Source organism: Oryzias latipes, chromosome 8 (assembly GCF_002234675.1).
Source record: "Oryzias latipes chromosome 8, ASM223467v1".
Classification (NCBI taxonomy): Eukaryota; Metazoa; Chordata; class Actinopteri; order Beloniformes; family Adrianichthyidae; genus Oryzias; species Oryzias latipes.
Genome location: NC_019866.2, coordinates 5,170,377 through 5,196,459, shown reverse-complemented (window position 1 = coordinate 5,196,459; position 26,083 = coordinate 5,170,377). Strand labels below are relative to the sequence as shown.

The following is a 26,083-nucleotide window of genomic DNA, read 5'->3' as shown; positions in this document are numbered from 1 at the left end:
TGTGTCTTCTTTCTTTTGCTTCATTAACAGCAGAAATCATGTGTTTGTTTATCTGGAGTCATGCTTTGAAAACATCTTTTCCACATGAATCAGCAGTGTTTTTTTTATTTAATGTAGAATCTAAGCTTTCTGATTAGTTGACAAATAAAAAGGGGTGTGCTTTTCTAATATTGTAAAGCTGATATGATATGCGCACGTTTCTGCAGGAGGATTGTGGGGGCTGCGCGCCAAGGATTCTGGGGGTAAATTAGAAAAAAAAGCAGCCTGTGCATTTCTTTGCAGTTGCTAATTGTAACATTATATGATTGTTATTGCATTGTTTAGCTGTTTTCCTTTTGCAAATCTCAATAATCTGGTTTATTGCGTGCGTTGAGGCAGTCTCGAAAGCTAGCTTACTCTGAATGCAGCTAAAGGAAGGAAAAGCTTTCAATCTAACGACTGTCATCGGAAAAAACATCCACATTTATCCGGAGTTTTTCTTCAACTTTTGAATTCGGTGTACAGCGGCCATGAGCACCGAGCAGCTGCGGTACGAGCTCCTGGCGGAGGTCGGAGAAGGCTCCTTCGGGAGGGTTTACAAAGCCAGAGAGATCGGGGAGAAACAGCGCCTCCTGGCGGTGAAGAAGCTGAACTTTAGCTTGGACTCGGCAAAAGCCGGAATCCCTCCCTTCATGATCCGGGAGGTGGCGCTGTTGAAAAAGATGGGCTACTTCAACCATCCCAACATAGTCAAGTAGGTTTATCGTTTTATTTTCTAAAGCGGTTTTTTAAACTGCCAGAATTTATGTTTAATCTTATCCTTTGTCATATTTTAATAACTAGGTATCTAAACAGACAGAAGTTATAACATATGGATCAAAGTGTTGATAAAACACAACTTCATTGTATTTTTCAAAACAATTTGTTTTCCTTTTTGATTTTTTGCAAACATTAAATGTTTTACACACACATATAACAGTAAATTAAAACAAGTTCCAAACCAATGCATTTTAACAGCAAAGTCACACATATACAGGTGACATAGGTACGGAGCCCCTAAAGGGAGTTTATTTTTGTAACGTCAGTGTAATAAAAAAGTTATAAGATAGTCATGTGGCGTCTTTTTTTCTCTTTACGTTTTTACAGATATTTTTCATTGTATTACATATTAATTTTAGAATGACCCTGAAATTATCATAAACCTAAATTCTGAGTATAAAATGCAATTTTTACTTAAAAAATCACCAACATTGAGATTAGATCGTTTTAAGTTATATAACAAACATATAAAGACAAAACAGAAATGTCTCAATTCAAAAACAAAGCAAAGATGACGTCAAAATGATGTGAAAAATATCTAAAAACAGGTGAAGCTCCACTGAAATACAAAATGTTTCAAGGATTTTTTCAAGGGGAAATCCCAATTATATGTCACAACATTAGTTATGTTTATTTAAACCAAAATTTCAAAAAACCTTTTGAAACCTCAATGAAAACTGTTCTAAACATAGTTTAGAGTCATTCCTGCCTCATTGTAAACAGCCGATGTGACTGAGCGGTGAGTTCAGAGAACAACTGAAAAGAAAAGGTCCAAAATGTTTTGTGTAGGTTTTTAAATTCAAAATTGTTTTTAAAGCAAGGCTTTAAAGTTTGTGAACTTTGTTCTGACTTTCAAGGTAAACAAATAAGACTTTAAAAAAAAAAAAAATCGTAGTGCTATTACTGTGTTTTTCTGCTGCATATTAATTTTGCAGCTTTCGGCGACATGAAGATGCAGACACATCAAAAGAAAATGTGTCTAGGCCAAAAATTAAAAGTTATAAGCATATATTTTTAACCAAAAATATTGCATAAAATACAAGGGATGAATTAATTAATTGTCTTAGTTTATATTTTTATTTACAAAGATGTGTGTTTTACTGAATTACCCACAATACCTTGCTCGATTGTGCAGACATTTCACAGACTTGTTATTGAAACACAGTAAATGCGTTATGAAAAATCCTTTTAAAACGTGTTTTTCTGTACATTTACAAAGCAAAAAATTAAATCCTAAGAAAGTAAAAATAAAACATAGTTTTAATAAAAATGGTCTGATCCAGAAAGTTTTTCAATAGAAACATAATCTTAGTTTGACAAAATAAGTCATAGAGACTAACATTTCTTTCTTAAAATAAGATTGCCATCTTTCTTTCCCCCTTGACAGATTCTTTTTTGCTAATTTAAAGAAAATCTGCCAACGGAGTAAATGTTTTGACTCGTTTCTAATGGCCCTGTTTGCGCAGCATCTGCTTATTTGTCCTGAGTTTGCTTTGATCGTCATCACAGTGATTTTGCTCAGACTTTTAGATGCATCTGCTGTCCCGGTGGGCTCCACTCTGGACCTCACTCTCGTGCTGGAGTACATTGATCAGGACCTGTCCACCTACCTGTCAAAGGTTCCCGCTCCTGGTTTGAGCCGTAACTGCATAAAGGTGGGACACCCCCCCCCCACCCCCCCCCCCAGGGGAGTCTGCAGTCACATCCCTGCTCCGAAAGCGTGGAAGTAACCGTTGCATTGCTGCCTGTAGGATGTGATGCAGCAGCTGCTGCGGGGGCTGGACTTCCTGCACACAAACCTTGTTCTGCACCGGGACTTGAAACCAGAGAACGTCCTGGTCAGCAGCCGTGGAGAAATCAAGATCGCAGACTTTGGTCTGGCGAGGATCCACACCTTTAACATCGCTCTCACTCCGGGGGTAAGTGAGGGTTTTTCTGATGTGTCCTCATGTTCTTCACCTCTTTTCATGTGTTTTTTTTTTTTTAAATATCATGTTCTCTTGTTTCCTCTGAGGTGGTGACTCTGTGGTACCGAGCTCCAGAGGTGCTGCTCAACTCTGTTTACATGTCCTCTGTGGACATGTGGAGCGCTGGCTGCATCTTTGCTGAGCTCTTCCTGCTGAGGTTGGACGCAGCGTCAGAATTTTGAATTATTGCCTAAAGAAACAGCTTTCCCCTCTTTTTTGCTTTGCAGACCGTTGTTTAAGGGCTTCACAGAGGTGCAGCAGCTGCAGAAAATATTTGAGTGAGCATTTTTCCTTTTTCTGCAAAAGCCAGTGATTCTGTTTTTACTCCAAGATACATTTCTCGAACACAAAGGCAATTTGTATTTGCTCATGCTTTTATTCCCCAGGTTATGAGTGATTCTCTTTTTCAGGGTGATCGGTTTGCCCAGCGAGGAGGAGTGGCCTCAGGACAGCCCGATCTCGTACTCAGGGAGCTGGGGGGCTCCCGGCTCCTGCACCCAGCTGCTGCCCAACCTGGACCCAGACGAGAACGACCTGCTTTCTGTGAGCACATCCGTCACTGTATTTCTAATACCCGAGCTGTTCCTAAATCCCTTCATCTGTCCCACATTCACCACAGAAAACACAGTAATTCACTCATCTTTTGATTTCTGATAGTTCAGGCAGCATTCCTGATTTAAGTGTGCGTCTCTTTACCTGCAGAAATGTTTGGTATTCAGCCCGAGTCGCCGCGTCTCCGCCGCCAAAGCCCTGGCTCATCATTTCTTTGTGAAGCACTGAGGAGACGGAAGGAGCAGGAGGAGGAAGACGCCAGCTGCTTCTCTGAGATTCTGCGCCGTCAAGCCCAGCATCCATTTCTTCTCATAGGCTGGTTTGTTAATCAGCTGTGAAAACTTCAATTCTTCAGCATCATGAGAGGCTTTAATGTGGGGTTCAATGTGTGGGATGCGCTTGACTTGTGGAAGAATTCAGGAGTTGTTTTGAAAACTTAAACTGTGGTTTCCTTTCTGAGTTTTAGTTCTTAAATGAACAGAAGAACAGAAAGTTGTTCCTTTAGTTAAAGATTTGTGTGTCGGTTGGGTTCCTGCTGAATGTAAAAGCTATTTTGTTATTGCTGGGGGTTGATTTCGGAAAAAGAATTTCAATTTTAAGAAGTATACGTTTTTGTGAGCAAGTTTAAGTTGATTGAAGTATATTTTTGGAAACGAAGGAAAAAGCTCAGGTCTTTATGTTTTGTTTCTGAGAGGGTATTTATGGGGTAAAAAGCACAGATTACCCCTGTATTTAATTTTTGTATCGACAGATTGTAAAAATATTTTTCTACAAGTTGCACTGTTCTAAAAAAATGTTTTTAAAAACATCTTTTGTTTGGTTTTTTCAAATGCAGAAACTTCAGAGTGTGAAAGAAAGGGGGCGCTGCGGAAGTAGTTATGACATTTAAGTCTTTCATTTCCCCTAATTCAACCATAACTCAGTCAAATCCGGATAAATAACATCTTTGTCTTGAAATTCTTTTCGATTTTACATGATCTAATATAAAGTTGGACATTTTTAGTTTCTTGCAGTTTTTGAGATCTTTTTGAAATCGTAACTATTTGTGGTTGAAGGTTCATGTCTGTCTGCAAAACCTGGATTGGTAAAAAAAAACAACCTACAATTATATATATTTTTAAGACATGTTATTTTGAAATCTATCTCATAGAACCCAATTTCCTGCCCTTGGGAATCCAAATGTCCCTCACTATATTTAAAGTTCAAAGGAGGATTTTTTAAATAACTTTATGGATCAATTGCTTCTCTTTTATGTTTTATTTACAGCTTACAACCCCTCAAACCACAACCTAACTTACAGGTGCAACAAAAATGGCGAGCGATATTGGAGCTATCCAGCTGTGCAGTTTTGAGCCAGATGCCAGCTTGGATTAGGAAAACAAGGATCTATTTATGCATTTTCGCCAACAGGCCGAAGCCCATTAAAAGGCGAAATCACACACTAAAATCCCAAATTTCACAAAAAAAGAAAAGTTATTTGTGTACAAGTGGATGGATCAGAATGGAGCGGAGCAGGCTTGAGGGTTACAGTTGTAGGTTCTACGTCACACCTACAAACTTCTTCAATGGCATTTTTGTCTCCATCTTCCATCGGGGTGGGTCGATGAGTAGCTGACATATTTACAGATTCTTCCCGTACAGTAGAAAGGGTGCCCCACGGTTTGCCCATCATTGCTATTTATACTCTCCCCCTTAATACGGAACGCAATCCGCAGCTGTGAGTGACTACAATTGGAGCTCGGCGCAGAGAAGGACCACAGTGGGGAGGCTCTCCGGCTCAGACAGCCGCACTGCGCGCACTGCAGGTAAGTTTTCACCAAGTCTTATTCATTTAATTTATTTTCGTTTTTCACTTACTTCTAAACGCCGCTCAGAGAGAAAACGGACCGAATTTTGAGTTCAATCTCTCAAGCTGAATGACCACTTTCCTGTTAGGCTGACATGCTGCAGCGCGTGCTGTTCACATTGTATCATCTTGATCTGAAATGTAATGTGAACACAGCATCGTGCGTAAATTGATTCACAGCATAAAATTCCACACCTTCGACTCGTTTTACGCACGAATTACGCACCCATTTTTGTCAATGCCGTGCATGCAGTTTGTGTTTACATGTAGAATATACTTCTTTCACACGTTTATCAAATATCCTGGAATACTTCTTCCATGTAATACATGTTTGGGCCTCTGGGTGGATGTTTGAACTGTCTGGATTCTTTAGATTTGCTTCTCCTTCCTGATGCGTATTATTCAGATCTGCGTTTAAAGCCTCACTCTTAATCTTACCGCCGGATGAAGGTACAGTGTTGTGCAAACCATGGCATTAATGATTCATTGTGACAGACTTCTTTTGGGGCGTGCAGGAAAGTACTATGAGGCAGTGTCCTTGAGTTACACAGATCCACGCAGGATTTAAGAGCAGGTTCCTCAGCAAGGTAGGTGTAATTGGTTGAAGGCTTATTCTTAGCCAGCCCTTTAATCGGTTTACTTTGCTGTTGGAGATTATTTTTACATAATTTGTGAACATTTAGTCTGTATAAAGTGTTGGTTAGTTAAGAACTAAGAATTAAAAGGGAAATCAACCGGTGTTTGGGTGACATAAGGAGGAGAAAAGGAAGAGATTTTTCCCAATTTGGTTAAAAAAATGTGCTGGGATCCTCTGAATAAGTTTACTTGAATATAGCTGCACTGCCAAAGTTCAGACATAAACTTGGACATGAGCATCAGACTCTTCTGCTGTACTGGTCAACTGGCTGTGGTTCAGGCTTGTATCAACTCATGCTGCAGGATTAGGAGTCTATGATCCCTGCTGAGCCTCAATTGCACTCTCCCCCTCCAATCCACAATCCTCCAACTCGTTAGATGACTTTCGCTCTTTGCAAAAGTGTGGTCCCACCCAGCTACCAAATGCTTTGACTGCAAGGACATAAATGAGAGTAGAATCAGTGAAACTTTGTCTCAGTGATATTTGGAACCCCTGTTTGTGCTTAAACTTCCGTCCTGTGTTGTGGCTGAAACTGATTAAAATCGTGAAACTTGGATCTTTGTGAACTTTGCAGCTAATACTTCCATTCAGATTCATCTGCTGAACTGAGTCTGTCGCTTCTGCCTCTTTGTTCCGGCTCCATTGTGCTTTCTGCTGCAGGAATGCTGACGTCCACAGTTTTGGAAAACACATGCAGACACATTTATGCCTGAACATTTGTGTACAAAACTCGTTGTAGAGGTGGGTATTTATTGCTTCTAAACATACATTTTCACATTAGTCCTAATAATAAATGCTTTACACTTTGAAATGTCTCTGAGATCTCCTGCTTGTCATGTCTGTGTTTGACCAAAATATTGCTGCAAGTTGGCAGATTTAGTCAGAAAACCAATTAAATTAACAATTTATTCGTGGAACTCAAACAAGAGAACAGCAACCTGTTCATCTTAAGTTAGCATTTCCGTGGAAAAGGGGGGGCAGGTGGTGGTGGTGGGGGCGCAGGCTGTATGCCACCAAGGCCTGGAGCTGAGCAGGGGTGTTGGGTTTCACTGCAAGGGGAGATCACCGCCTGTAGCTGCAGGCGGCTGCAGTTCACCTTACATAAGGCGAGAGCGAGCAAAGAGGTGGATAAAGCACAACACTTATGGAAGTCAGCATTATTATCTCTCCGATCAGCATAGAAATATGGTTTATTGAGGAAAAAGATGGTAAACTTTTCATTTCCTTGTAAAGATTTAGTAAAAGCACCCATTTTCCATCTAAAAATAGAAAATAAATATATCCAGACTTATTAGTGGTTGGGATTCAGCAGAAAGAGGCAGAATGTTTTTTTATTTCTTCAGAAAACGTTAAAAGTTTGTTAGCATCTGCACTTGTATGAAACTTTGTCTCACAAAGTACAATTTTAAAGTTAAAGAAGTCCGAGTGACAAAAGAAGCAACAATTGTTAACCTGAGGAAAGGAATATTTGCAAACTCAGCAAAAGTTTCTGTCTGTGGAGCAGCAGACTTACACAAAGTAAGAAAACATTAGTTATAAAGTGCTTTTCTCTTTTTTTTTTTCTATGGTTTTCACACATTCCTGTAATTTAGCTCGAAGCGGGGAGCTGTAAAGCTGAGGACTGAACAGTCTCTGAAATGAAACTGTTTGTCCAGGAACTGTTTTGTCTTGTTCAACCTAAGTTTTTCTCTTTTCAGAAAAACATGTCGCTCATGACCTGCCTGATTTCCAGCACCTGATTATTTTGGAATCTATGATCAAAGAGAAGCAAAAACACGTCTGGGTCTGATGGAATCAGAATTCTGGTCTGAAAGTGTGTGGTGCCGCCGGTGTTTAGCTGAAAAGGGGAGGACAAGCACCTTCTCTGGCCTTTTCTCCTTGATGCAACAGTTCAAACAGCAAATAAACGCCTGAATCCCTCTGATGGAGGACGTTGTCCTGGAGCCCAGAGCAGAGCGGATTGCCCGCTACAAGGCCGAGAGGAGACGAGAACTGGCCAAGCGCTTTAACAGCCTGGACAACCTTCCCTCCAAGTGGGTGAGGAGAAACGGGCAGGAAACGCCTGAACCAGTGACCCAGACTAGTGCACAGATGATCAACTCGGATGGCCTCGGAGAAAGGGTGGACTGCAGGGCTCAGGAGGTTACCAATGGGGTGGAGACTGATGCTCCTGGAGAGTCCAACAGCTTGAGAGGGTTAGTCAACTGTTTTTGGGACCCTAATTCCCAGTAAAAGGTCTTAGCCATATTTGTCTTTACAATAGCTGTAACTTCAGTGTCATTTCAGTAGCACAATAATACAAAGATGACTTCAGCTCCCAGCTTTTAAAGGGGTTTAATATGAATAACACGTTTTAAACTCTTAAATGCGACAACTGGAGGTTCTCTTCTTCTTCCACTTTCGGCTTCTCCCATCAGGGGTCGCCACAGCGAACAAGTCGCATGGTTCTATAACTGGAGGTTCTATAACTCTAAATAAATGCCATAAGGAACTCTTTAGTTGAGGGAGACGTCAGTCGTTGAGTTTTAACTTTTGTAATAGAATGTAGAACTATTAAGCTGCTGCAACAACAAAATAAAAAAGTAACACAATTTGTCACAAACCAAACCCAAATGAGCTAAACCTAAGAGGCTGTATCTGCATCTTGGAGCATATTTCATAGATTTCCAGCAGAGAGGGTTTCCTTATTTTTCAAATTCTAATATAATTTTTTCTCTTAGACATCAGTACATGTTTGTCTGCTGTTTTTCTTAAATATAAAAAGATCAGCTTTGGAAACTGTAACAAAAGACGACTCTTTTAGTCTAAACCTCAAAAGGAAATAAACGACAGTGGTGGACAAAATTGTTGGTGCCCCACAGTTAAAGAAAGAAAGTCCATAATGCTCACTGAAATGACTTGAAATGTTCAAAAGTAACAATAAATTAAATTTTTTTGAAAATTAAATAATCAAAATCAGCCATTACTTTTGAGTTGTTGATTAACAAAATTATTTAAAAAAACAAACTAATAAAACAGGGCTGGACAAAAATGATGGCACCTCCACAAAAGACTGAGAACTAATTGGCCAGGGGGTCATGATGAACTGGAGCTGTGATGTCCTTTAATTGACATCACAGCTGTTTTCAAACCCATAATCAGTCAGTCTGCCTATTTAAAGGGAGACAAATAGTCATGTTGCTGTTTCTTGAAAAGGTGTGAACCACACTGAACATAGACAACAGAAAGGGAAGGAGAGAATTGTCCCAGGACATTAGAAACAGAATTATAGACAAACATAGTAAAGGTAAAGGCTATAAAACCATCTCTAAGCAGCTTGAAGTTACTGTGACAACAGTGGCACATATTATTCAGAAGTTTAAGACCCACGGTTGGTTGGAAAACATGTTTGGCCCTCGAGCATGGATTCTGACAGCCCTGACTTAAACAAATGGATGATTGTAAGAGCTTGCATACTCCACGCCAACAATCCCGCCCACAGGTTTTTATTTTTGGGTAAAACAGCATAATCATACTTAAAAATCCAATTAGATTAGAAGATCAGATTAAAAGCTGATTTGAGTAAGATTTGTCCTGACCCCACACACCTGCATCCTCACCCCCTTTCCCTTACCCCTGCCCCCTCCAGGCAGGGTAACCAGGACCCTGCCACCCTGCTGAGTGGGCACAGCGCCCCTCAGCTCCACACTCGGGTGTCGGTGGGCCAGCTGAGGAGCTCCCTCCTGCAGCAGACGGACAGTGGAGCTCAGCCAGAGAGAGCGTAGGGTTGCTGGCATGGGTGTGAATCAGTCACATGGGAGGGGCATTAACCTTCACCTGAGAATCCGCCCCTTCTCTTTCTGTGGATCTCAGCAGCATCGTCGGTGGGCGAGCCATGTCATCTCTGGATCTGGCTATGACGCCGGGTGCCGAGAGGGGCCGACGGCGCACTCAGCGCTACCTGCCCGCCGGGACAAGCAGCAGCCGCAAAACCAACGAACGCTTCAGGACGCAGCCGATTACGGCCATCGAGGTGGAGGAGAGCAGCGGGTAGGGGCTCTTCTCTAAGAGGGGGTGGAAATGGTTCTGCAGAGGTGGAATGTTTGGCAGAAAATGGCACCTTCTGGTGGTTTTGCATGAGTTTATCATTCATCATGACCTCCACTCTGCTGTTTTACCCAGAATGCAAATGTGAACCAGCATATTAGCTGCAGAGTACAGGGAATGTTTTGCAAATTCAAAGCATGGTCAGTGAGAAAGCCTCGAGGAGCTGATGACTGAAGTCTAGATCCTGAACCTGTTCACATTTTACCCAATGATTTCTTCCAGGCTTCTAGATGTCGAGACAAAGGAGAATAAAAAAGGTAAAGCTGGCTTCTTAATTATGATCATGTTCATTAGAATGTTACATGGCAACAAAAATGGAAATGTTCAACTTTAGATCCAAAAATACATTTATACATCTTTTATTTTCACATGTTGTCTTTGTGCATCCAACCCGTCTCCATAAACACATTTACAGTCTGGCTAAATAAATTGGGCTTTATTTTTAGGCTCACAAAGTCTCGTCTATGCAGTGATGACAGGTTTATGCTTGGCAGACTTTGTGGTCCTGATGCTAAGTTCATCCAACCAAGTTTGACCCACTCCATAAAAAGATTATAAGTCTATACAGACTATGCAACAACAAACAGCTTTTATTGCAGCTTTTAAAGCTCTTCAAGCTAAAGGTAGTCCTCAAAAATGAATGTAGGAGAAGGACAGTGTTACATTAGGAATACTTTAGTGATGTATGCAAAGTTTTGTTGGATAATGGATCATATAGGGCAGAATTGTACAGATAGGGTAGGAAAACTGTTTTACTGCAATATTTCCTTATGTGGTAGTGTAAAACGCCTCCAGATGTTTGGCAGTAAGCACCTCTGGATTGGACACTTGCTAATTTCCATCTTTCATCTCCAGCTGACGAGAAGACCGATGACAGAGCCAAAATGAGCGTGGCCGCCAAGATGTCTTTGTTTAAAGTAAGTCCTCTTTAGTTTCTGCACTGAAATGCGATCCCTCTTAACCTGCCTTGCCGTACGGACATTAACACGTTTGATATTAACTTAATGCTGATTTTTTTGAAACTGCTGATGGAAAGTTTTATTGAACAGCTGAGGAGGAAAGTTGCCTCAGCTGCTCACCTTACAGCGCGTTGATGCTGATCTCACCAAGCACAACCTGATCACATGGGGGGGAACGTGAGCCTCCAAACAGCTGCTGCTGGTTCCTCTGGTGCTACTCTGAGTTTGTTGTCAGAAAAATGAGCTCAGATGTTTATGTTTCCAATTCAAAGTGGCTTTTTTTTTTTTAAGTTCTAAAGCTTGAGGTGAAAATGAAGCGGCGTCTGTAGCGCCACTAAGAACAGCAGCTGTGTTAAAATTAGCATGCTGCTCCATGGAAGCAGGCGTGGAGGTAACCGAAGCCGCCAGCTCTCCGGTTACACGGTGACCTGTTGGACTCACATATTGGAAATACCCAAGAGGTCCCACCTTGCAGCTCTCTGTTTGAATTACAAGCCCCCCAAAACATTAGATGCATTTAATGCTAAAGCAAACAGTTCATCTTTGTTATTCAATGAAATTAAGATTGATGGATTTACTAAATAATCTACACTCTGGCTGGTAAAAGTACAAATCAGTGTAAGTCAAGTTAAGAACTGGATCATGGTAACTTTGTAAAAAAAATAAAAAATAAAATAAAAACACAATAGGGATGGGATGATGTAGATTGACCTCTTCCTACTCGAGCAATGAATCAAAAACCTAAAAATACTAGGGGTGGGATTATATAAATGTGCTTCCACTCAGTCCCTTTTAAGCAGCTAATGCGTTTTTTTGACAAACTTAACATGGAATGGGTTCAATGTGTCATGTGCTGCATGTACGTATAAAAGAAAATAAAAAGAAAATATTGTGTTTACATATATGTTTGTGTGTGTGTGTGCGTGCTGGTGTGCATGTGTACTTGTGCGTGTGTGCTTGTGCGTGTGTTGAACGCAGCGGTTAGCCTTCTTGCCCTGGTTCAAAACCTGGCTGGGACCTTCTGTGTGGAGTTTGCGTGTTCTCCCCGTGTTTTTTTCCGTGTGCTCCGGCTTCCTCCCATGGTCAGAAAAACATGCTCCATAGGTTTATTTGGCTACTCTAAAATGTCTCCAGTGATTGTGTGATTGTGTGCCTTGCGAAATATGCGAAATGTGCCCCACCTTTGCCCGGCAGTAGTCGGACGGGCTCTGGCAACCCTGTGACCCCGACAGCGGGATGGTTGGATGGAAAGATATTCCATTTCCAAACAACTGATGTCTTTTCTGCCTCCCCCACAGGAGATGGAGAGGTCGGCTGCACCGGAGACCTCGGTTCTCCTGAAGCCTCGCTCAACCAGCTCCAGTCATGAACGCAGGCTGCGCCGCAGCAGCGACCATCGCTTCCTCACTCAGCCAATCACCTGTGAAGAAATGGTGGCAGTAAGGTGAAGACAAATGTGTAACAAAAACTCCACAGAAAAACTTTTCTGAACTGTAATAATATAACTGTTTTCAGTATTGATCTTAAGTTCAGTTTCAGTTCAGATTTCTCTTCCATCTTCCTTCACTCAACAAAGGAAACCAAATCAAACAAACAAACACAGAGATGTGTAAAATGCAAAAAAAAACCCAATTGAAAATTCATGTATTTGGTGTTTTTCATGTTCTTGCAGCATTTTTTTCATGATGGAGGATATGTATGAAAGAATCTAGGATTAAAATGGCATTTCTGAGTATTTTTTTATTCAAATCATTGTGAATAAGGAGCAGATGAAAAAAAGAAGTTTGAAGCCCATTGAGATGACTATTGTTGTAATATTGGGCTAATTGAAAAAGCTTGTAGTTAAGTACAAAATACAATTGGCAAACAAGCTCCCACGCTGCTCCATTCTAATGCATCCGCTCGCAGACAAACAGATCCCTGTACATCTTTGTTCTCCTCATTTGAGCTGGAATCTGGATCAAAACTGTACGGCTGGATAGCTCGAATAATGCTCGTCCATTTTTGTTGCAGCCGTAAAGTCAGGTTGGGGTTGAAAGGAGCTGTAAACTAAAGGGAGAGAGTGTAAACACAGGGATGATGTGATATCAGCAGAGACTCACTTCCATGGCAACAGTCCTACCCAAAACCCAGAAGCAAATTTCTGATAAAACTCCTGTCACTCTGCTGAAACTATGTCCTAGAAAACGACTTTAAAAACGTTTTTGGCTGAAAACAGTGCAATCATAATCAAAAGACCGCTGGGAACGCTTTAACAACAGATCAAAATGATTATTGGAGTAGACTTTAATTAAATGATTAAAACAGTGAAATGTTATTTTGTTACTTTACCTTTCTTTTCAGCCTTACCGGAAGGAAGGAAGGTCACAGAGCATTTGAAAAAATTCCAGACATCTATGTGGCGTCAAATGTAAAATTGACCTAATTAAAATTATTGGACATTTTGACCACATTTAGACATTTCTTTACATATGTGATGTATTTTTGTCAGTATTTGTCACAAATAAAATCTGTGTTTTTAGCTCAAAGATGCAAAAACATCTTTTTACTTACCGTATATTTTCTTATTATAACACAATTTTTGATCAGAATTAAAGCTGTTATTCATTTGACAAAGTTTGTGCGGATATCATTGATTCTGTGTTGAACTACAAACTGCAGATGGAGTCGGGTCCTCCTGAGCTTTTTTAGTAGACAGCTTTAAAAAAATCCGCACGTTCGTTCTCTGGTGACTATTCTCAGATGAACGTTTGGTTCACTCTCATTTTAGCAGCAGCAGGATTGGAGTGCAAATTGACTATAAATAACCGGCTCTGTGTTTGTGTTCATGGCACATGAGTGCAGCGGTTGAGCATGCTGCTGCACGGACATGGATGAGCAGGAAGAAGTCACTGCTTGGTGTGGTTTTTCTGGGCAGCACTTCTCCACCAGCTGAAGCCCAGACTGACCCCATGGAGGATGGAGACGAGAGCTGCATGATGAGCATGAGTGAGAAACTGGCCCTCTTCAACAAGCTGGCCCTACCTAAAAAGCTGGGGGCCGGTCCCGCTGACGGGCCCCCGGAGAGACGGAGGCAGAAGGGAGCTCGGTATCGAACGCAGCCCATCACGGTGGAGGAGGTCAACATGGTGAGTGTCTGGAAGAGAAGTTGGTTATTGTGCAGATCCGTTTAATGAACTGTGTTGCACCTTTATGTCGCCATCTGGTTTCAGCTCCAGAAAGGTCCCGTTCAGCTTCCGGCCTTCAGTCTGTCCGCTCACATGTCCGACAAACAGCAGGTCTCGTCTGCCAACCTGAAACCCAGCGAGGTGCGTCTCTCCCAGCCAAGACCCGGCCTGACCGAGTCCACCCCTGAACTCGTTCTGAAAGGAATCCTGAAGAAGAGCCACTCTGCAGGCTCAGAGCGGAGCAGGATGGATCAGAATGGAGGAGGTGGTGGAGATGCAGACATCCTGGAGAGGATGGAAGGAAGTGAGAGACGGGACGTTTCTGTACCTGCACACAGACACAAAAGGGAATCCTCGGGTGTAGAATTGAGGTCTGCTGCCCCCTGGAGGCAAAGAGTCCTAACCAGGAGGCAAACTATTGCCTGTACGCCCATGAAAGCCTTCTCAGAGCGGGGTGCTCTTCTAGAGGGGAGCACCTGTGAGAGCCCAGTGCAGGAGGAGAACAGTTCCCCTGTGGAACACAGCTTGAACCAGACCGGAGGAGCCCAGTGAGTGAAATAACTCTGGAAACTGTTTTTCTTCTGACCAGAAAAGATAAAAAAAAAAAAAAGATTTTTTGGGAAGAAATCAGATGCCGATTCTTTGTTTTGTTTTATAACTGATTTATTTGGAAAGGGAATTGGAGGAGGAGAGCAGAAGCAAGGTGGATGAAGAAAAAACCGGAAAAGGAAGTGTTCAGGTCATCCTGGCAGATAACACACCGATTGAAGCAACCCATACAAGCCAAAGTCGGGTAAGAAAGCAAATAAAAGTTGTTTTTTTTTATATACTGCTTTTATGGATCTCAAGATAAATTGTAAATGGTTCTTAATCCTCACCGTCATTTTGAAAAAACAACAAGACTATTGTGACATATTTTCCAAAACTCTTTGTCTTTCATTAAATAAAAATATAACATTTTTAGAACCTTCTAACTTAATTCCTGTCATCCCCGTAACAGTGCAAAGATGCGATATATATTTTTGAAAAACACTTTTGAAAAACGTTTTTAGCAACAATTGAAAGGTTCAGATCAGATTTGTTGAGTTCATGGTGGCATTCTGCTGTTGTAACCATTGACTGTAAAAGAGAACTGGACTGAGTGACCCCCCCCGTGTTCCAAACAGAAAGTACCCACTGGCTCCAAGAAGACAAAATTTAATATTCTATTGAGAAATAAGTGACTATTACTCATTCTCTTTGTCAGAATAACTATTCTTGCTCTAATACTTTTTTTTGAACAGGTTCTTGATAATTTTATCATTTTAATGAAAAATTTTTTGGAGTTCAAGTTATAAACTGACCAATCAGATCCCCCAATAAAGGTTTGTGGTGCCTGCTGGCCCCCCACGTTAAACGTTAGGGATGTTTTACAGATTATCCAGAGTGGTGTGGACTTCCAAGAAGCTCAACCCTGATTGGCGAGAGCGGTTGCCATAGAAACGTTGACTCAGATCGACCCGGATCAATCGCTGCCAGACAACGCCAGTCACCGCCAGTCACCCATAGAATTGGCTTCTATGGGTGACGTCACACTCGCCCGCTCCAGTTCTCGCATGCAGTCAATAGTTGAAACCAGATCTAAAGGGAGATGTTTCTTCAGCTGCCCTCCCAGCTGGAAATGGGCTTAATGTGTTTGGTTGGTGGGAAATAAAACACAAGCTCATGTTCATGTGCTGAAATGGGATGGACGTGATGCAGAATAGAAGTGGACTTCTCAATTGCTGCTAAATGATTTTCAGATATACATTTTTGTTTCTTTTAATCAAAATTATTTTTGTCTTACTTATTTGATCCTTCAGGAAGCTCCTGGTGTTGAGAGCTGGGTAAGAATCTGAGCCCCTCTCAGCTGATCCTTCTTGATCCCTCATTAAATAATTGTTTTTAACAGCTTCAGCCCCCCATGTGTGTTCTCCCCCAGGAGCCTGTCTTTGCCTCTGTCTATTCTGTCATTAGTCCTCAGTATATCATGTGTTTCAATCAGGTAAAGGGAAGGCTAAGTGCTTTGGATTTGAAGTGCTGTGCATGGATTGAAAAGTCTCATTGCCAGACAGAATCCTGTTTACTTCTTGTTTTATTTTGCAGCTGATGTGTGATGTTGTGTTCGTGTAAACAAGCCGTTATTTTTTGCATCAAAATAGTCATTTTTCAAAGGAGAAGCAGTAGCTCCACGTTTAGACTGTGGTGATTCTTTCCGGATTTCTCTTGCATGAGTTGAATTCAGAATTTTGTTTGTCGAGTTTTTGAAGATTTTCAATAACGCTTCATGAACAGGTCTTTAAATTCCTACTCCGATCATCTTTTGATCTATTTTCAAAGCGTTCCCAGTGGTCTTTTAATTATAAATATAATGAATATTTTAGCCAAAATAAAAAAAATCTGTCATTTTCTAGGACATAGTTTCTGCAACTTCACCTCCACTTCCCGTCTCCTGCTCTCCCGGTAGCTTACAGCCCCTCATACACTAAACATGACATTTCTGGTACAACAAAAATAGCAAATATTATTGCAGCTGTCCAGCTGTACAGTTTTGAGCCAGATACCAGCTCAAACGAGGAAAACAAAGATGTATACGGATCTATTTGTCTAATAAGTGGATGCATCAGAATGGAGCAGAGCAGGGAACTTGTGGCCCGCCCAGAGTACTTTTGGTGTCACAAATACGAGCTTTTTCAAACAGCAATTGTTTTTTTGTTTACTCCTGATTCACAACAATTTAAACAAAGAATGACCCCTCCGTCATCCGATAAAATGCCACAAGAACACGTTAAAAACACCATTTTCATCGGAGTGGGTCTTTAAAAATTATGCATTTTGCTTTGTACTTACGTTAGACCTCTGTTTCATTCTGACGTCTTTTGTAGTCATTCTTTTGTAAAATTGAGTTTGCGTTTCCTCCACAGACCAACCTGTCCTTTGAGGCGCAGGAAGTCAGCCCTCTTCTTCCTGCTCAGCCTCAGTGGAGACAGACGGTGAGTAACAGATTTTTCCAGATTGGACCCGTGTGCATCCTGACAGGTGTGATCTTTTTTTTTGTTGAGCAGACTGAAGAATTGGATCTGAAGCTCCACACAGTTGAAGCTGCAGAAACAGAAACACAGCAGGAAACTGGAGACGGTGAGTTTTCTCTCTCTGTATTTCCATCTGCTGGTTTGGTAGTTGCTGCTCTAATGCAGTTGTGTTTGCAACTTTTAGGTCTAGGAGTTGCTGCTTCTGAGACGCCTGATGAAACATTTTCCAGAGAGCCTGAAACGTGCACAGGTGAAGGTCGGGTTTAAAACAATTGCAGAAGAGCCCAGTCAAGTCTCGCTGGTGTAACTATTGTCCGTCCATCTCCGCTGCAGCTTCGCAGTGCGACTCACTCGCAGAAACTCCCAGGTATGAAGAGACGTCTGCAGGTGAACCCAGCGCCTTGGACGTTCCTTTCTGTGTCGGTCCGTCTCTCCCTCCCACCTGTGAGCCCACGCCGTGTGGTGGCATTGCCGCCACAGAAAGTGAGCAGGACCTGGGCATCCTCTGTCAGAGCAGCACACCCATGTGAGGACACAAGAAAAAAACTGCAGGGTGTTTTAGCAAAATTCAACTTGAATAATTTGAATTGTCGTTTTAATGCTTGTATGCAGGCTTTCTTCAGCAGTGGCAGAGCACAGGCGGGCTGTGCGGCCGTCTCGCCGGACTCAAGGCTCTAGAAACCCACTGAGGGCTCTGGCAGCCCGACAAGACATCAGCCAGGACTTCATGGGGGACCGAGACAGTGCAGCGGCAGAGGAGCAGGACCAGGCAGAAAAAAGTGAGTCCTCCCGGTAGAACTTTTTTTTTTTTTTTTTTTTTGTGTCCCAATCAGTTCAAAAATTGTGAAACCTTTTTGCCACAGAGTGTAAGAATCACTCCTCAAAAGATCCTGTCATCCCTGAGGACATCATCATCTCTCCCTCTGAGGCACCAAAGTCCTTTCCTCCCTTCAGCAGCCGAATGTTGATCCACATTAAAGGTCAGGGAGCTGAAACTCTCTTGTTTGCGTCCGGTTCAAGAGTGTTTTAATACCAGCGTCTGGTACTACAGGTAGGCGGCATGTGCAGGTGCGCCTGGTGGAGCCCTCAGTGCGATCGCTGAACAGCGGAGACTGCTTCCTGCTGGTCACTCCACAGCATTGCATCCTGTGGAGCGGAGAGTTTGCCAACAAGCAGGAGAGAGCCAAGGTAACCACTGTCTGTGGTCTTAATGGGGTTTTTGCCTGTCATTTTGCATCTTAAGGCAATAAAGTAAAGAAAAAAAACTGTTTGTGAAAGTTTGAGTTTTTAGAGTTTTTGTTCAGATGTAAATTAAGAAAAAAAAACCCCATCTAAACAGTTCATGATTAATTTGTCTTCTTCAGGCTTCTGAGCTGGCATTGCTCATTCATAGTCGGAGAGATCTTGGCTGTGAAGCCCCAGGAGTTGTCCACCTAGAAGAGGGGCTGAACTCTGACAGCAGTGAGGCTGAGGATTTCTGGAGTCTTCTGGGAGGAAGAACAAACTACAGAGGTTGAACTCCACAAACATGATCCTAAAATTGCAACAAAAAAACAAACAGACAGCATGATTGAGCTTTGCTTACTTTTAATCTGACGTTCAGGAGCCGGTGTTTCTGAGGAGGATGAGCTCTTTGAGCTTGGAGTTGTGGAGTCAAATTGTGTCTACAGTCTGGTGGAGGACAGGCTGGTGCCCCATGAGCAGGCCTGGGCTTCTATCCCTCACATCTCCCTACTGTGCTCCACTGAGGTCTCCATGATCTTTCTTTTAAGCTGAAAGCTTCAAGAAGGAACGCTCGGAGCCCTGATGACATGTTGCATCCTGTTGTTTCCAGGCGCTGGTGTTTGATTTCGGCAGTGAGGTATATCTGTGGCATGGTCGGGATGCTTCACAAGCAAGGAGGGACGTTGCTCTGCAGCTGACTCGGCAAGTGTGGGTCGGGGAGTACGACTACAGCAACTGTCGCGTCAACCCGCTGGACCCTACTCGGTGCAACCCCAGTATTCACCTGTAGGTCCACTCTGCAGTCATAGCACGCATGAAAATGCACACAATAAAGGCATCTGCTGCGTTATATTCCTGTCAAGTAAGAAACGATGTGGACAAACTGATGCTTTATATTTACACTATTTTATTCAATGAAATGATAAAGGATTGGGATAAGAAGGGTTTTTATTTTCTGCCTTCACTTAGTTTTATGACCTGCTTGGAACCACATTATAATTATTAGGAAGTTCTATGTAAACCCTACAGCCTGTTTCAAAATTATTAATACTTTTACTGGCTGTTAAGGTTTTATTAGACACCGACTGCTGAAAATGTAATAATTTAGAGTTATCTCTTCTTAATTTAGAGTTATCTCTTCTTAATTTGATCTAAAAAGCATTTAGACCCTTTAGACCCGCCTTCCCAGCCTCTCACTCTCTCCCTCTGCCACCCTGGTTGGACCTGTTTGTGACAAATTCATGAAAAAAAAGTATTTTCATTTCTCGAAATAGCGGTTTTGCTGTTTGTTTAATCTCCATAGCAACCCTATTCATTTTTTGGTCATCTGGGGGTGACGAACGTGATCATTTAGAAGAATTGACAAAAGTGAACTATTGGATTTCCTTGGCAACAAAGTTTTGTCTTCAAAAATTCATTTTCACCAGATACTAGGTGCATGCAAACGTTTTTGAGTTTTGTGAGTTTTTGAGGATGTGACAACTGTGACATTTTTGCTCAAAGGCGCAGTAAGAAAGAAGAATTGCACAAACATTCTGGTCCTTGCAGTCCGGGACTGCTGTGGTACAGAATAACAACAGTCTGCGACACTTCCTGCAGTGACGTGCACTCTATCCAGCACTTTGATCAGGCAAACTTTGAAGATCCTTCTCAGAAATGATGAACAAAATGTCTTTCAAACAACTGACAGCTTTTCTAAAGATGTTTCCAGAAGCGCATGACCAATTTTCACCAAAAACATTTTTTTCTTTCATTTCATTTCATTTTCTTGGTGGAGCTAATATTTATTTATCAGAAGTGGTTTAAGAAACAATATGATAAACCAGAGGTGTCCCACTCCACACCTTCATACTTTTTTGTTATTGCATCTTTTAATGGTGAAACAAACCTGCAGGAAATCAGCAGCAGGTGGGGCAGTAACGTAGGATAAATAAACCATATATCATGTTTCAATCAGGTAAAGGGCAGGCTAAGAGCTTTGGATTTGAAGTGCTGTGCATGGATTTGAAACAAAAAAAAATTCTAATTTTATTATATTTCTAAATATCTAAATATAAAAGCTCCAAGGTTGAGTTGGTGATTAGAAATATCTCAACTTTCATAAAGAAGGATCAATGCGTGCAGATGGGATGTTTGCCGTCACTGTTTTGTGCTCCAATGTTGTCTACAGGAAGGGAGCCAGCCGGCCCAGCTGGGCTCTGCTCGCCGTGGTCTCCGAGGGCGAGGAGACTGCTCTGTTTAAGGAGAAGTTTCTGGGCTGGACGTTCAGCAAAGGAGACGATGCACAGGACGATGTTTCCGCCAGCACTCCAGTTATTCTCACAGTTCAGTGGCTCAGAATCTCCTAATGGTCTTAGAAATGTTGAAAATAGGAACAAAGCTGCTTTTAATTGGAAAACTAAAATGAAAATAATGGACTAATACAGATGAATTATGGTGAATCTGATAATTGCTGTTCAAACATTCACCAGCAGAAGTCCACCCACCTTGAGTCGCCAGCGTCTTTGGACGTCCTATGTCCCTGTGATGCCAAAGCTCTGGTGTCCGGAGAGTCACATGAAGGTGGAGATTCTGTCTGCACGGTGCTGGAAGGCGTGGATGTCCAGAGAGGTTGTGGCGTCATCACTCTGGAAGAAGGGCATCAGATGGAGCTGAAAACCGTCGCCGTGGACACCTGGCACGTCCAGGAGTTTGACGACAGTGAAATCCCGGTGGAGAGCAGCGGTCAGCTCCATGAAGGAGATTCCTACGTGGTCCGCTGGACCTACAGCGTCATGGCTGTGGGTCAGTCTCTCTGTGTCGTCTCAGAGTGAGAGATTTCTTCGACTTTTCTTCACACTTCACTGTTTCGCTGATGTAGATAATGACTCCGATGAGAGCGAGAGGGCTTCTCGATCTGAAGAGAAAACGGCCTTCTTCTTGTGGCGTGGACGGCATTCCAATGTGAGCGGACGGGATACGGCAGCTTTCCTGTCTATCGGGCTCAAGAACCATGAAGAGTCTCAGGTGAGGTTCTGGCACCAAGAAGAGTTAATGGAGAATCTGATTATTGTTCAAGAATTAAAATATAACTTTGGGACTTTTTAAAGACCCACTTCAGTGAAAACTGTCTTTTTGGTGTTTTTAATATCTTCTTGTGGCATTTTTCTGATGGTGGAGGACACGTATGAAGCAATTTAAGCTAAAATTGCATTTCTGAGTATTTCATTATTCTAATACTGGTGAATTGGAGCAAATGAAAAAAGCAGTTTGAAAAGGAGCTTATTTGGGACGAAGAAAAGACCTTGGGCTTTCCACAAGCTCCCTGCTGTTCTCCATTCTGATGCATCTACTTGAAGATGAATAGATCCAAGTACGTCTTTGTTTTCCTCCTCATCAGAGTGGATTCCTATAGCAAAGTACAAAAACAATCCAAGCTATTTAGTCATTCCAAATTTAAGCGAAATCAGAATAAAAACTTACAAATTTAATATTTACAAAAATGAGCCAGACAAGGAAACAAAAAAAGAAAAATGTAGCAAAGAAGAATCTCTACTAACAGAACACAGCACATTCTTAACAGCCCAAATTTCCACAAAAGCTTTGAGTGAATTAGTGAAGCAGCAAAAAATAATCTGCACCTTAAAACGAGCTGTCAAAAGTCCCTAAACACAAAACCTCTTCCAACTCCATTTTGGATTCTTTCTCCTTTTCCACACACCCAGTTCCCCCTGAAAGAAAATTCAGTAAAGCGTGCACCCTTCCTTTTTCTTTTTCTTGGTCAAATATTTGGGACCATAGAAAAACAGAAAACGGTTCCTCCAACCTCTGAAACAATAAATGAAGAAAAGAAAAAAGTCCTGTTAGAGAGTATTTTCCAGACTCTTAGTCTGGAATTAAGAAAAACACAATATGATGACAGGAGCAGTGCCAAGAGTACACGAGATAAAAAAAAAAAGCGTTATTTGAAAAGGGAGGGATAAAAGTATACAAAGTTTACACTAATGATAGCATATAAGTTGGTTAAAAAGGTCAGATATACTGTAAAAGCAGCTCTTCCGTTGTTTTCACTGTAAAAATATCACATATATGGTCAACAATGATTGAAGTCTCCTAAAAAAAGTCTTAAATCCTCTGTTTCTGTAGGTGGTTGTACCTCAGGGTGAGGAGCCCCCCTGTTTCCTGCAACTTTTCCAGGGAGGTCTGGTTATTCACAAGGGGAAGCGAGAGGAAACATTCACAAGTGCAGGTGCAAGACACATTTATCTCAGATTTCCAAGCTACTTACATTTCCTCTGTCAGGTTTTCTGACGCCATGTTTCTGCTGGCAGAGTGGCGTCTATTCTGTGTGCGAGGGGAGCTCCCACAGGAAGGTTCGCTCCTGGAGGTGGACTGCTGCTGTGCCAGTCTGAGGTCAAGGGGCTCTGTCGTGCTGCTGAACAGCCAACAGGGGGAGCTGTATCTCTGGATTGGTTGTAAGGCTCACAATAACACCAGAGAAGTCAGCAAGAGAGCCGTGGAGCAACTCACTCAAATGTATTTATATGTTTGCTATGTTGTCGTAAACTGCAGCATCGTTCTGTAGCTCATGAGTTTGGGGTTTCTGCACGGAACAGGTGTCCTCCAGAGCTTGGTCTTCACAAAAGCAGCCACGTTAATGTGCATTTTGTGGAAGAAGGTTCAGAACCCACAGGCTTCTGGGCCGCTCTGGGACCGATGGACAGGAAGGCCTATGACTGCATGCTGCAAGGTGCAACGTCAGCCACTTTTTCATTTGTTAGCTGCTAAAATGCACTAATAATTGACTTTATTTCCCCTCTTTTCACAGATCCAGGAAAGTATAACTTCACACCTCGTCTCTTCCATCTGACGACCTCATCTGGCAAATTTCAGGCCAGGGAGCTCCTGAGCCGTTCACGGCTGCCGGGGCTCGTGATGGCCATGCCCTTCATCCAGGAGAGCCTTTACACTGTATCACAGCCAGGTTCAGTTCCTCAACAGTTTGAAAAACAAAACGATTTTGTCTCTTTGGTTGTAAAATTGTCAGCGTGTCCTTATTGCCTAAAACAATACTTGCCAATATTAGCTTTAATTATTTTGATACTAGCAATGAAACTACAGAGCTGTTGCTTTTTGTTCTTATTTGCTCTTATTACAAAAAGGAAATAATTCCTACAGAAATCAGAAAAAATTAAAACAAATTTGCAAAATACTTAACAGCTGAAAATGAGCAGTAAAAAATGTTTCACTCATTTTGTTGTATTCTATTGTTCTTACAAATCTTTTTTAACCTTCCTAAATCCTCAGCCTTGTTCCTGCTCGACAACCGACTAGAGGTGTACCTGTGGCAGAGAGGTCAGCCAGAGCAGACGGAGAGTTCGGCTTCGGCGTGGACCCTCTGGCATAATGAGAGAAAATGTGCCATGCAGACGGCGCTGCAGTACTGCAAAGGTCAGGGACATGCGTTCGCAAGTGCAGCGACCTCAAATAGAGGCCACTGCAGCCATCTGATGGACTTAAAATGTGCTTTCCTGTTTTTAATCCAGAGATGAACCCACGAAGGCCCCCGCATGCTTACCTTATTCTGGAGGGGTTAGAACCTCTCACCTTTACCAATGTGTTCCCCCGCTGGGAGAGGTGTCCCAGACCTCAAACACAGGTATGAACATGCAACCAATTTTTTTAAGCTTAATTTGCTCCTCAAGAAAATATTAAAAGCCCCCAAAACACTATTTTCTCTTAACTTCTGCATGTCTGTCATTGGGTTTGGTGACAGGGTGATGAAGGCCAAGTGAAGCTGACCTTGGTGCAGGACGCCCTGGCGCAGCTCATGAAGACGCAGGACCCTTCGGAGGAGTTGATGAAGAGTCCTCTACCTGAGGGAGTGGATCCTCAGCAGCTCGAGGTCTACCTGTCAGATCAGGACTTCCAGGTAAAAAGAAGCAGCAGTGCAGTGACATCATCTAACCAGCAGAGGGCAGTGTTTCCCCAGCATTCAAAAACTGAAAGTAAATGACGGGGTTTTCATGATAAATCCTCAGAGGACGTTTGTATCTTCAATATTGATATTCTGCTCATAAACTGATTTCTACATTGTAAATAAATGATTGCTTTTGTGTTTTTAGACAATATTGGAAATGAAAAGAGATAAATAAGCCTCCTTCCCGAGCTGGAAGCAAACGGATCTAAAGAAGAGCAAAGGTTCTGTTAGACTTGTAGGAACATTGGAGTCTGACTGTTGCTCCTGCAGCCGGAACTTCCTCCTTCCACAAGCAGGGAAGGTGTCGCACGCATGTTGGCGCCACGTTGTTGCACAAAGTAATGCTCTCCATGTGACAAGAGGAAAAAAAATAGCTTCATCTATGTCAAACTAGTATGAATGTGTGAACTTTTTATTGAATATGGATTTTCTTTCCTGTATGGTTCCAAGCAAAAATAAAATTAAAAATACAATAAAAAGTCATTTTTTCCTATGAGGCATAATTCCCAACACAAGTCAGTGACACAAACATATGGAAGCAAAAGACATAATTAACCAATTAATACACATGATTGATAAAAAGGTTTTCCTACAGGGATCAACAAAAAAACCCACAAAAATAAAAAGCTTTTAGTAATTAATTCACTGATTTCTTTACCTGACTGAACATTTCACAAATCGCATGTTTCACTTTTGTGTGTCAGTCAAGGCGCACGAGTTAATTTGTCTGCGAGGCTCTGTGCTATGTGTGCTACTATAGCGGAGGCCGGAGTGTTCACAGTGTCTGTTGGTGACGCTTTATTAGGGCTCTTCGGGGATTCACTATTAGTTATGCATGAAAGAACAGCTAGACATGCTCCAATAATATCCCTCTGGTACAAAACTGCTAATTCTGCTTCACTTCAACCAACACGCCGCTCCAAAACCTTGTCGCCGCGCAGCCGTTCAGACAAATGACTCGTGTTGTCAGGTTACAGTAAATGTGTTCCTCATTTTTTTGATGCTTAGAGATAAAAGAGCAGCAACATCTTATTTTGAATACATAAATGATTTTGTTTTTCATGTCCTTACGGTGGTTGCCTATAAACTTTTTCATTAAAAAGGTTGAATGGAAAAGTTCAGAGGTCAGCTAGTCTTTCGTTTTGCGCCACTTCAGGAATATGTATTAGTTTATCACGTAAACAGTAGAAATGTTAAATTCGTTTATGATCAAAGCAGCAATACTGAATCCTTAAAATTCCAATGGTCCACTTTCTAAGTATGAAAGACAATTTAAAACTAATTTTTTCTTCAGCATCATTTATGCGGAAAAGCTTGACAATAATTCAGAAGTTAATGTTTTGACTCAACAAATAAAAGGTTGCAAAAATAGGTACCAAAAATGGAATTAAGACTTCCTCGGTGGAGTCTAAAGGTTATCAAAATGTTTTTTGTTTTTTTTTTGTTTTTAGGAAGAATTAATGTCAGCATACAGTGAAAGAAATATGGATTTGATCAATAGCCGATTTTGTGGGTTAAATTGAAGACGGTCTTTTCCATGTTGGAGATTGCAGTCTGTAACTCAGGTGACAGGTTGATTAGGAGAGTCTAACCTGTCTGTGTGAACCAGAACTCCTCAAAGTTACTAGGGGTTCAAATACTTTTCTCTCAATTTAATCTCTCGTTGCTCAAATGAACCTACCATTAAGATGACAGACTGTCAGCTTCTTTTAACCCTTGTGCTATCTTAGATGACCCCACCCTGACTTTGACGTGTTCTCCCTACCATGACAAAGGTGGATAAAGGTGGAAAGATTTCATGTAATCCATGGACACCAGTGAAGATCACAAATCATTGA

The 26,083-nt window shown here is 41.8% G+C and overlaps 2 protein-coding genes across 3 annotated transcripts; both read left to right on the top strand.

Moving 5' to 3' along the window:
* The first annotated feature begins 158 nt into the window (after positions 1 to 158).
* On the top strand, positions 159 to 4,587 carry LOC101165981 (cyclin-dependent kinase 6). 2 transcript variants are annotated; one of them, XM_023957395.1, is made up of 8 exons: positions 159 to 242; positions 505 to 733; positions 2,321 to 2,453; positions 2,550 to 2,717; positions 2,813 to 2,922; positions 2,993 to 3,043; positions 3,176 to 3,308; positions 3,468 to 4,586. In XM_023957395.1, exons 2-8 carry the CDS (start codon positions 510 to 512, stop codon positions 3,543 to 3,545), a joined length of 897 nt encoding a protein of 298 aa, XP_023813163.1. In that variant the 5' UTR covers positions 159 to 242; positions 505 to 509; the 3' UTR covers positions 3,546 to 4,586. The 2 variants fall into 2 exon arrangements, with proteins under 2 accessions (XP_023813163.1, XP_023813164.1); XM_023957396.1 differs by lacking the exon at positions 159 to 242 and having other exon boundaries at positions 245 to 733; positions 3,468 to 4,587.
* A 432-nt stretch (positions 4,588 to 5,019) lies between these two features.
* LOC101165735 (supervillin) lies at positions 5,020 to 24,728 on the top strand. The gene is made up of 34 exons (XM_023957394.1): positions 5,020 to 5,122; positions 6,461 to 6,541; positions 7,498 to 7,995; positions 9,429 to 9,560; positions 9,653 to 9,829; positions 10,109 to 10,143; positions 10,742 to 10,803; positions 12,144 to 12,289; positions 13,763 to 13,973; positions 14,058 to 14,560; positions 14,688 to 14,805; positions 15,854 to 15,877; positions 15,973 to 16,035; positions 16,955 to 17,023; positions 17,096 to 17,168; positions 17,247 to 17,318; positions 17,396 to 17,588; positions 17,675 to 17,841; positions 17,926 to 18,042; positions 18,114 to 18,250; positions 18,427 to 18,574; positions 18,666 to 18,811; positions 18,897 to 19,072; positions 20,457 to 20,610; positions 20,761 to 21,070; positions 21,147 to 21,292; positions 22,412 to 22,514; positions 22,597 to 22,801; positions 22,882 to 23,015; positions 23,094 to 23,249; positions 23,573 to 23,716; positions 23,812 to 23,924; positions 24,042 to 24,197; positions 24,391 to 24,728. Exons 3-34 carry the CDS (start codon positions 7,724 to 7,726, stop codon positions 24,418 to 24,420), a joined length of 4,692 nt encoding a protein of 1,563 aa, XP_023813162.1. The 5' UTR covers positions 5,020 to 5,122; positions 6,461 to 6,541; positions 7,498 to 7,723; the 3' UTR covers positions 24,421 to 24,728.
* The last annotated feature ends 1,355 nt before the right edge of the window (positions 24,729 to 26,083 follow it).